This window comes from Lepisosteus platostomus, chromosome 4, assembly GCF_059453375.1.
Source record: "Lepisosteus platostomus isolate fLepPlt1 chromosome 4, fLepPlt1.hap1, whole genome shotgun sequence".
Taxonomy (NCBI): domain Eukaryota; kingdom Metazoa; phylum Chordata; class Actinopteri; order Semionotiformes; family Lepisosteidae; genus Lepisosteus; species Lepisosteus platostomus.
Window position 1 is genome coordinate 53983925 of NC_142614.1, and position 12310 is coordinate 53996234.

At 35.8% G+C, this 12310-nt stretch overlaps 1 protein-coding gene across 3 annotated transcripts in view; it reads right to left on the minus strand.

Annotated features, from left to right (window-relative positions):
• The window catches only part of srfbp1 (serum response factor binding protein 1), a 55770-nt gene that overhangs the window by 35177 nt on the left and 8283 nt on the right, over positions 1-12310 (minus strand). For 2 of the 3 annotated variants that reach the window (XM_088629887.1, XM_088629886.1), the window contains exon 2: positions 126-214. In XM_088629887.1, coding sequence (XP_088486013.1) covers positions 126-214 — 89 coding nt within the window. The remainder of the gene's footprint in view (positions 1-125; positions 215-12310) is intronic. The other variant, XM_088629888.1, reaches the window with a different exon arrangement.

Here is a 12310-nt window from a genome sequence, read left to right on the forward strand (position 1 = left end):
AAACAGGAGAAAAACAAAGCACAGAAACAAAAAAGTGAAATTTCTATTTTTTAAGCAATACCCATGGAAAAGAACATGACTGAAATAACAACTTGTAAATAAATAGATTTGGTAACGTCACTGACTTTTTTGTTTTCAGCTTAGCAACGTGCCTCGTTAGCTTTCGAATGATGAATACCCTTGCCTTCTTCACATCTCTTCTCATCTTGACCACCTGAAGATAAAGAAGACAAATACAGTTTAAATGTAGTTTTTAACCCAGCACAAATGTTAAAAAGCCCACAGTGCCACCTCTCATTGTAGTTTGGCTAGCTATACTTACTGCCCTATTAAAAGCACAAGATTTAGAACTCTTCCAAAGCTAAAGAAAACATTAGAAAAAAAAGAAACCATGATATGCGTCTAAAGCCTGAACGGAAATAAGGATTGAATAGCCAAGGCATTCCCAGCCAGCCACGTTTGCATATTATTCTTGGATGCAAGACACAACCACATTCAAAAAACATTCAAGCTTAGCTGCTCAATCCTTTTGTTCTCAGCACTTATGAAGTGTACATTTCTTTAGGGTAGATGGAAAAACTGCCATTTGTATCATCTTTTGTCCAACTCATGTAGATATAAGAGGGTTCCTTAATTTAGTTGAAGAAAACATACAATTGAATGCAAGTAGTACGGTAAGTCAATAAAACATTTCTAAAGTGTTATAGATTTGGCCTTTACCCAATCTATATAGTATTAAATCTCTGTCAAAGGTTATGCAGACAAAAACAATTTAGTATAATAATGTATATCCTTCAAGAGGGGTCAAGATCAAAGAAAAGCTGACTATCTTCTATGTTTTATTGATATTTAAGCTAGCTGCAGTTCCTTTTGCAGATGTCTGACAAAAACAAAAAATCTCAATATTCAAATGGATGGGTTTGGGAAAAATAGGAATCACTACCTATGCGTGACTTCCTGTCTTTATCCACGTTACAATTTTTTTCATACTTTCGTTGTTTAAAAGCTTTGCATATTCATCCACAATTCGTAATCAGGACTTCTGTCTGTGCACACGCCAACAAAAAAAACATTACCAGAATTATATAAAGCCAAATGATCACACAGGATTTTTTCTACAGCTCATTTAAATATGATCCAATTAAATCCTTATGCTCACCGCCCCTTTTCCTTTAAAGAATGAAAAAATACATCACTTATTCATGTCTATAATTCAGGAAACTGAGTCAAATCCCAGCCAAAGAGTTTAACATCATCATCCTCCTATTTTGGTTTGTTTTCAGAGCAACAGTTATGTATGCCTCTTGGATATGTCACTGCTGTTAACATGAATTTACTTTTCTGGTTAAACAATTATTTACAGCAAGTTAACAAAAAATGGAAAGATCAATGTAAAATCACTTAAGGAAGTGGTGGGCGACCAAGTACAGCCAATACAGCCTGCCTGGCTGATATGCCATGAGATTAAGTTTAAGTGTTTGGAAATCTGCCGGAGTGATGAGGCACTATTCTTTCATGAGAAAGCTAACTCGTGCCTGGTAGATGAAGGTGAAAAACACTGTCCCAGTCATCATTCCAGAATATCCCATAAGTGTTTCATTGGGTTCAGATCTGGTGACTGGGAATGACGTGACATATGGATAACATCAGTTTCAAGCTCATCAAATGACTGATCACACAAGCTCTCTTTATGTGATCATCATCATCCTGGAAGACATCCCTCCCCGAAGGAAAGAAATGCTGCAACATGGGGTGAAAATGATCACTTAGGACCATTAAGCACCACTTAGCTTTGAACTTGCTGTATAAGGGAATAAATACACCAAACCAAGCCCCACAACATTACTGAACCATAAGAACCCTTCACTGTTGGAACCAGGCACTCAGTGCTGTAGAGCTCTTCAGGTTGGAGCCACACAGGCACTCATCCTTCAAGAACATAATGAAGGATCATCTGACCAATGCCACTGAAATCCAACTACCGTATACCAGTTTGTGGAGATTTCACTGAACCATTTTTCATGGCACTAGCTACTAGTGATTAATGTAGAATTTTGCAGTCATTCACCTGTTTTACCTTGAGCATGGATATCATGATCTTGCAGTATGTGCTTCCACCAGCTGTTGCCCTTTGCTGATGGACTCTCTTAGGGATCTATTGCAACCTTAGACACTACTGGTTGAGAAACATCAGCAAGTTGAGCAGTCTTAATAGCTTAAGCTTCTGCCAAATGTGTTCCAGTGACTCTTTCAAAGTCACTGAGGTGTGCAGCCATACAATCTGTACCATTATTACAGACAATCTGGCCTGTCCATTTTTATATGTGACCTTAGGAATCCTAGGAAGTCATTTTAATAGTTAATGAGCCACACATTTGTGGAAGGTTTTGACTTTAAAATATGTGCTGATGCTTATTAACTCTTATGCTTAATTTTTTTGTTCATTACACGCAGTTCCATTAAGACCACGGTACTTAACATAAAAATACTCATATACTCTTGTTACAGTATAAGCATTTGACTTTTTTATGCTCCATCATGAATCTATTGTTAGAATCCTTCTAATACAAAAGGTGTGCTTGTGCATGACTGATAACACCTGAAAAGTATTTCAGCTACGGTAAGTTCTTAAAAAACCTATGTATAAAAAATACATTAGTTATGCTTCACAAAACAAATAAATCTTTCAATGTTATTAATTGTTGTAATTCCAACTACATTGTCCTCCATAAGTACTGGGACAGTGAAGTCAAAACTGCTATTTTTGCCTTAGACTCAGTTTTGATTTGAAATGAAAAGAGAAATATGAGGCAAAATTACAGAATGTCACCTTTTATTTCTGTGCATTTAAACTTGATCATTTTAGAATAATACCGGTTTTGTGTTCCATGCTCCCATTTTAGATTAACATAAGTATCAGGACAGTTGTTTCTTATTGGTTAAGTGTTTGAAACAAACATTGGTACAAATTAAGTTAAAGTAAATGAAAGTAGTATCAATAGAAGTATTTGGTTACAAATTTGTTGCACACAAAAACAGCATCAAGCCTGTGACCCACTGACATCAAACTCTTGGTCTGTTCTTTTGAAATGCTTTGCAAAGCCTTTGCTGCAGCCATTTTCAGTTGCTGTTTGTTTTGGGGCGTTTCTGTCTTCAGTCTCCTTTTCACCAAATACAGTAAATACATGCTGGATTGGATTTAAATCAGCAGACTGATTTGGCCCATCAAATACTTTTCACTTTTTTCTCCCTGATGAACTCCTTTGTTGCATTGGCAATTGACACTGGTTGCACATTGATGGTGGTGGAGGGGACTCCCCACTACCTGTAAAGCACTTTGAGTGGAGTGTCCAGAAAAGCACTAAGGAATTGTTATCATCATCATCATCATCATCAATAAAGTTGAGTGAGCCAGTTCCAGAAGCCCAAGCTATGACACTACATCCACTATATTTCACTGATGAAGTTTTGTACTTCGGGTTGTCTGCAGTTTCTTCCTTTCTACACACTTTCACCTTGCCATCACTTTGGTAGAGGTTTATCTTTGCCTCATCTGTCCATTAACAGAACTCGACTGCCTTTTCTCCGTACTTTTTAGCAAATTGTAATCTGGCCTTTCTATTTTTGGTGCTGATGAGATGTTAGCATCTTGTGGTGCAGCCTTTATAATTCTGCACAATCAATGCTTCAATGCAGCCAACTGGTCCAATACTAATTCTCACCTGAAATGGGGGGCGGAACAGAAAAACGTGCAGTTATTCTAAAATGGTCACACATATAAGAACAGAAATACCCAGGAATAAAAGCTGAATAAAAACTGTTCCTTTGCAGCCTACGCATGCTGGCACAGATACCTACTTGACATTTAAAGTAGACAAGCAAATAGTGTTAACATGTAGGTAGCATAAAATATAGATACAAAATCCTAGATAACATTTGAAGGAAATGTGGGGAAGCAACAAAAAAGCAAATGAAATGTTAGCTTTTCCAGAATCCAGAATGTAAATCAGGGGATGTTAAAATAATGTTGTAAGACCTGCTTTACAATACTGTGTAGGATTTGGTCACCTGGTTACCAAATGTTATTAGCGATATTACTACGCTGGAAACAGACTAGAGCAGAACAACCAGGTGCTTTCCCAGGGCTAAAGGAATGTTGCAAGCTGAAAGAACAGAACCTTTTTAGTTTTGAAAAGAGAAGACTATTAGGAGACCTGATTCACGTACTCACAGATTCTCAAAAGTACTGACAAAGTTAATTGATTAAACTTCTTCAGAAGCAACAGTAAAACATAACCAAGAGAAACTACACAGAAGTACATTTAAAACTGAGAAAAGGATGTCTGTATTTCCACAAAGGGTTGGGGGAATACGTAACAGGCTGCCCAGCCATGTTGTTGAAGCTGATCCCCCTGGCTATCTTTCAAGAAACATCTGGATGAGATCCTTGGATCAGTGAGCTGCTCACTACCAAAAGGGCCTCTTCTCGTTTGTAACCTTCCTTATGTCCTTATGTTCATAGAAAGTGGTATGCTAGTGGATGCTTGAAAAGAAGAATGCGTTTAAAATTAGGTCCAGACTTTAAACAGACAAAACATGCCACAAAGACTCTACAGCTTACTTTCTCATGAGACACTTTGATAAACTTAAGATATTCCCAGTCAATACTATTTTATAATTGTTAATTTAATAATTCAAATAATTTAAGTTGGTAACATTTAAAATTGGATAGTCTAGTACTATAAAAACTAGTACTGCTCTTCTCCAAATCACATAGCCTCAGTTAGCGAATGAGTTAAAGACATAGGTTAAACTGTCAAGACTTGGAACTTATGTTACTTTTAAAATTATTAACAGAAGTGTATCATCACTTTCTTTTTTATAGTTGCATTTTTAAGTGCCATCTCTCTCAACAATGTTCAATGAACGCTGGGGTGTGCTCAACAAATTTAAATCCAACACAATTATTAATTTCATTAAAAGTTATCTTTTCAAAAACCTTTCTTCAAAGTTATCTGTTAAATTTAAACACAAAAATGACAGAAAGCCAATTTAAAATACTACAATTAACATTTTATAGAAGAGTAATATTCAGAAATATGCAAGCACTTCTATGTAAACTATGAATAGTACTTTAACAGGGTTTTGGTCCTAATTTAAGAACATTTAGGTCATGTTTCTTCACTCAATGCTGGTTGAAGCTTTAAAAAAAACAAAAAATGTTTACAATAAATTACTGCGGAATAACTATGGGTAGAAATATGATAGAACATTTCTATCATTGCAATCAGTTGGCAACAACAGGGTTTGTTGCTTTCACCAGAATCATAGAAGAGTCAATTTTTTGTCTTTCTGCGGTAAGGTTTTAAGAAGGGATTTAAAGAATTCAATGCACCATACTTTTTTGTGGTTGGTACTGTTCCATGCTCAGACTCATAAAAGTGAAATTCATAGGAACTCACAGTCAGCAATAATTCCTTACAGGTGAATAGTGTTTTTCATTCCAAGGTTACCCAAAGTGCATTCCATAAAGAAGCCCCACTACTCAACAGATCATGTGGAGAAGGGAGAAATAATTGTGCTAATTGAACTGCTAGTAGATAAGACAAACTGATCTAGCTCAAAATGGAATTATGCCAAAATTCCCATTTTTAAGAACTGTGCTATGTGATTATTAATGACCAAGGACTCATGATTTCAGTTTAAAGTCTCATCCTGGGTAACTATACTGGGGCATTGGTTTGCACATTCTGCTCCACAGGAAAGATTGCCATCTACTGTCAAAAACAAATTGCATCAAAAATCTAACAATAAAAACAAAATTGAACCCACTTTATATAGTTAAAGGGGAACTGCAGTCCAAATTTCTCTGTCCAGTTATTACATCTCAGTAACAAAATAAATTCATTGACGGTATAGAAAAATTTGACAAATTTCAAATTTAGCATAAATGTTGAACTTGGTGAAAGTACTGTATGTCGCCATGTTGTCGCAAACTGCTAGCAAGAGTGGGCAAGAGCGAGAGTTCACGCAACTTGCCATGTAAAGCAGCCGTTCCTGCTCACAAGTCACCATAATGACCGATGTAATGCAGTGTACGAGTGAATAAGCACAGGTTTTTCAGCAGACATTACATTGCAGAAATGTTCCAACATGATCTGCAGAGTTTACAAGTAAGGAGTATTTGTCGGCAAAACCGTCTAAACTTCTAGAACAATATTTCTGTTGGGTTAAAAGAGATGTATTTCGTAAGTCTGCATCTAACAATGCAATAGGGCCGCTTCACGTTATCAGACGTTTTGCTGTCTTGTTCTGAATCGCATAACATGGCGCTGCACATACTGTACCTGGAAATGTCTATTTTTTAAATTGGAGGTTTTACAAGTTACTATGTACCTTTTACTTATACTGTAGTTTGAAATGTACTCAATGCTTATTCTTTCTAACCCCAAAATATACAAATAGTGTTCCAGCTCCCTTTTGCTATACTTAAAAAAAAATTCAACAACAAATAAGGTATCATGTCTATTCTACTCTATCCAAAAGAGAACGTTTTCACTGCTTTACACCAACAATAATAACACCTAAACCAAAATGCCTTTATTTATAAACAGCCATTAGTCACAGCATATTATTAAGACACTGCATTTCACAGTATATTACAATTAACAGAAGGCAAATGGCCATTTTAAATATAATCTAATTTACCATCAACCTGAAAATTAATGATTAAATTCAAAAATGTGTTTGATCGTGGAGGAAAAAATAGCACTAACATATGACGACATTGATCAATAAACACACTAGGATTACAAAAATCCCAACATAATGAATTCAGCAGCCATTGCGTATTCACTAGAAAAGGTCTCTTCGATAACTGATCGGGGTCACCTTTTATCTTTGCTTGAAATACTGATGTCATAGCAGCTGTCAGTGTGATGTCTCAAATGTAGCTGACTTTGTGTAATGACCAATGTTTTGTGTTTGTAATTGAGACAAAATTCAAAGGGTAGGGGTGTAACCCCGGTGTCCTGGCCAAATTTCCAATTGGCCCTTACTAATCATGGCCTCCTAATAATCCCCCTCTATGAACTGGCTACATTACTCTGCTCTCCTTCCCACTGATAGCTGATGTGTGGTGAGCGTTCTGGCGCACTATGGCTGCCATCGCATCATCCAGGTGGATGCTGCACATTGGTGGTGGTGGAGGGGAGTCCCCATTACCTGTAAAGCGCTTTGAGTGGAATGTCCAGAAAAGCGCTATATAAGTGTAAGCAATTATTATTATTATTATTAAAGGGATGCTGTGTGACAAAACACTGAAAACACAGAACTTTATTTGCTAGATATTAGCAACACAAAAACAGTAATAATTTCACTTCTGGAAAGATCATTACTGCTACCTGTTCTGGTAGGTCAGCATTACAGTCACAGAATTACACATTTAGCAAAGTTTGTAATATAATAATTATAGTACTATTTATTTTGTTTTAGGACGTCTAATTGTTTTGTTGTATTTTGGGTGTTGTTTTACAATGGCATAACTTTAAAAAATCCTTTAACAGCCATTCTGCTTTTACTAGATACATATTTATGCAAACCGTTCATGGGAAAGGGAGTAACACCAGTGTCCCACCTCTGGAGGCAGAACACTCCATTCTCAATTATTAAACTTCAGGCCTGAATTACAATTTAAATTGAAGCTGTAATTAGCAAAACTACCATCTGTATTTTCTGCTTTAAAGTATAAGTGTACGAGTCAGAACCTGTGATGAAAAGTTTCAAACCACACAACATCCTTTATTTTTGTTTTCTTCAATAACATAATTACAAGGTTTTTATCATAATGTGTCAAAATATCCTATTGAATGAAAGGTAATTGAAAATTGAAATAAGAATAAATAATCCACTAGATAGAGTTTCAGTGAATCTAAAGGTGGTTAAGTTGCTGAAGAAGGAGGAGATATTTAGAGGTCTTCCAATATCTATGTGTTTCACAAGTTTTGGTAGAAAAGGATGCGTCTGTCAAACTAGAGCTGTGACATTATCAAACAAAGGAGATGGAAATGGACAGATGTACAGAATCACAGGGAGCTTGCTTTGTGTACAGACACTTCAGGCTCAGAAATGTGTGAACAGAATCCCAACAGGGACTCTGACCACAGCTGGCCAAATAAGCTTAAGGTGCCGAACGCAGATGACGGGCAACAAACTGACACTTTATAGAGTACCTATGCAAGAGACAGAGAACAGGGTGTTGACAATCCAGCTCTTTTGAACACTCGATTTACTTTCAGAATTCATGGTCCATACTAAACAGTAATGTACAATGTATTACCGACTTGAACTGTGCATAGAAACAATGTAACGTACATCTGATCAAACAGTGTATGGTTAAAGCAAAGATTTAACCAAATTATTTCTGCACTGTTAGACACCTCATAACTATATTAGCTTACAATTTAAATACCCTACAAATGTAGTAATTAGCACACATCCTCAATACCTACTGATGTAGATTGAATTTGTAATTCTTCTCATTGTCATTGTTCTATTTATAAATTTCGCCGACACCTTTATGCAAGGTGACTTAGCAAAATTAACTCTATACCATACAAATAAAATATTCCATCTTAAATAATTAGTGGCTTCACACGTAAATGTTTCCTGCAATGTAGAATATGCAATATTCAGGATTCCATGTCACTTAATGACTCCTATATTCTATGTTCCCATATCCAAAGTTCTAGTGTAATACGTATTGCTAATGTACAGTACATAAAGGTTTTCATCAGCTTGGAGGTCCTTCTTTCCAGATGGATGTGGGGGCCAGTCAGTTACAGCTTCTAACAGTGGACTGAGACAATACCACACAGCCAAAATGACAATAAGAGCAGACATATGGTAATATAGGAGGACAAGATTGAAATGTAGCTCCAATGCAGATCTGTTACCCACCATCTCATTGGATTGAAGCCTGTGCACCAGGTGAGAAGCAGTATATTGTACAGGTCATATTATACATGAGGGGGCTGCGTATAACTAAGCAGGGGTGCAGAGTTGAGTATCCTTGACAGTTCTCCATTTGTGTTGCCACAAAATTAACTCCACTATCTACAAAAACTTCTTCCTATAGAAGACTATGGAGAGCCGAGGCCTAACTTGACGGACTCAGAATGTTACCCTGGAGGGGAGGCCATATAGAGGGGCAATTCAGGCACACAAATTAACTTGCCAGCTCACCTTCGAAAAGCTGGGATGCCACCAGAGACCCAAGAGAAAATCCACACAAGAGGAAAACATGCAAATCAAAACTAAGGTAATCCTTGGAACGCAGGACTCAAGAGCTGTGAGACAGTAGTACTAACGTCTTGCTACTGTGCTTCACCATGTTTTATTCCTTACGAAGAAAATCAATGCCACAACCATGCACACCTTTCATGCCCAGTGGCCTTCAGCTTTTGCAGAATGAGCAATCTGTTTTTAACTCAGTGGAACTCAGAGCTTTTCTAGAGGGTATGCGATTTACTTTTCCTTCTGAACTTGGATGTAGAGTACTGCAGCTGCTTGTGTGCATGATGATCTGTAAAAACATTCTAATTATTATCAGACATGAGAAATCAAGACTACAGTAAATCAATAGAGCAACTTCCTTCTGTGCCACTAAAGCCAAAGGAATAAACATCGTAGACACCACTTGTGTTTTTCCTTCCCTTCCATTACATCATCTAAACCAAAATCTTTGGAACCCTACTTCCAAGGCTTGAGGTTTAGTAACAGGAAATAGGTACCCAAATGTAACTAAATGTGTATTTTTTCAGAATTAGAACTAAAAAAAACTCCCAACACCTTAAATAGCTTACTATTCAACCCTTAAATATACTTTTTTAAATCTTTATTGTGACTTTTTCTAGCATGCCTCCATTATTTTCCAAGAACAGAACCAAGGTTAACTATTTCAAACATTCGAAAGCTCAATAACTTTTTTTGAAGTAAAAAGTGATATACCCATTTGTTAAGTTAAACAACTGCATTAATTGAGAATAATGCAAAGGAAGCTTGTTGCTACTTCATCATCTCAGAAAAGGAAAAATTACCAGAGACTAAGTATTAAAAAATGTTTTTGGTTTCTATCTCCAGATCTTCCAAAAGAAAAATGTTTTTTAGTGTGCAGATGTCTTAAAGATACCAGATTAGTGAGCTGAGGATACAGGATATTGTATATAAAATGTTTACACTAATATGCCATTTTATTAAAAATGAGTTTTAGTATTGTCTAGTATTTGTTAAACATTCAAAAACAAACAACTACTGTTATGGCAATACATAACCACACATTTGCAACCAATTTGCATTTGCATGTATTCAACCAAAGATGTGAAATGCTAAATTTATTACTGCAACAATCCAAAAGTCTTCCCAACTTTGTCTTGGGGATAAAGAAATTTCAATGGAAATCAATTTGACCTTCAGGATTAAGTAAAATCCTGTTGTGACCACAATTAACTTACAACAGATGTATCCAGGGAACTTTCTACCAATTTCCTGGTATCCTTGATCATATTTTAAAAATATTTTCACAGATTTAAGTGAAATTATAGTGTATTATTAAGAAATTTGAAAATTGTTTTGGATGTAAGCTACAGCATTTTGTTCACCTAAGTAAAAAACAAACTACCTTTTATACTGTGAATTAAAGTGATCAGATCTACCGATTTCATTGTGTGGCTTATTATAAGGTTACACATTAATTCATTATATCATTAAATTGAGTTTAATCTCTTTCTGTGATTGTACAAAGTCTATTCATGTTTTTCATTACAAACTATAGTATCAATTACTCTACTTTCTGACATTCTTTGGAAAAACAAAGTTCCACTCTTACAGTATATACTTCAGAATTGAGCATTAAACGTTCATTTTATTGTCATTTTCAATAGCAAAGTATTATATATCATAAGCAATTTTAAGGATGTTAAAAGATACTTCACTTCCCCTTTGATTATTGCTAAAACCAATCCTATCAATCCATACCTAGGTATGCTATCCAGCATCAATTAATTTTTCAATTACACTGCTGTTGCTTGTATGCTGGAAAAACTGTGGGAATATGCAGAAGTGAAATCATTTTTTACAACAACATGCACTATACTGAGATCAAAGTGAAGCAAATTCACTGCTCAGAGGGAATTTCCTACTATATACGCAGGCTGACAGCTTTCATTCAATTAGATCCAGCTGTCATCCACTGAACCTCACACTTTAAACCTTTTAATTGCCAACATAAAGAGAGCATACACCCCAGGAATAAAGAAGGGCTGAAATCACTAAAGTTTATATATAAAATAAAAAAAGCAATAAAACTGAATTACATAGGAAAGTTTTTCGCAACTTTCAAAGTTTACGCAACATATTGCATTTGGTTGTCAAAACAGCATGGACAAGGCAAACACTTGCAATATTGGTTCTTTATTAAGAAATTTCTACCTATAATCTCAATAAATCAAAGTTTGTGGGATTGTATTTTTTAGAATACATAGTCCTACTCCCTAAATTAACCCTTTTGGTTGTTTAGGAAAGATGGCTGCCTGCATTTCAACTGCGTCTGCTTGAGGTTCCGCTCACCTAAGCAGTAGCCCTCTGTTGGGTCACACAGGAGTCGACTACCCTAAACACTTGTTTTGGTGAATTTCCTTGATCAGGTTGTGAGATTAAGAATAGGCAGACAACAGAGGAAAACTGGTTTTAGTCTGCCAAAGACCTAAAACTAAGGCAAAGACTCAAGCACAAGACAAAAGACACAATAGAGCTGAAGAAGAATAATAAAGCGAATGTCCTTAAGTCACCTAGTCAAAGTTCAGTCATATTGTGAACCTATGGAAAGATTTGAAAAACATAATACGTGAGTCTTAAGCAATCTGAGAAAGCTTGAGCAACTCAGCTAAGGAGAATGGGCAAAAAGTGTACCAAGCTGGTGAACAAAGTTGGCAGAGACTTACCCAAAACAGAACTGAGGCTGTAATTGTTTCAAGGGTCTAAATACTTATGCAATGAACATACTTATTTCAATGTTTTCTCTTTAGACTTTGCTAACAGTTACTGTAAATTATCTGATACTTAGAAACATCCACTTTTTAAGATTAAAAAAAGCAAAGGACCATTCATCATTTTGTAATTCTACAAAATTGAACATTGTAGGAAAGGCATGAATACTTTTGAAAAGCAATATTCTTTTACGGCAAGCATCAGTTAAAAACTATGGAACAAAATGTGCATAAGAACCAAAATGCTCTTATGCATCAAGGAAAAA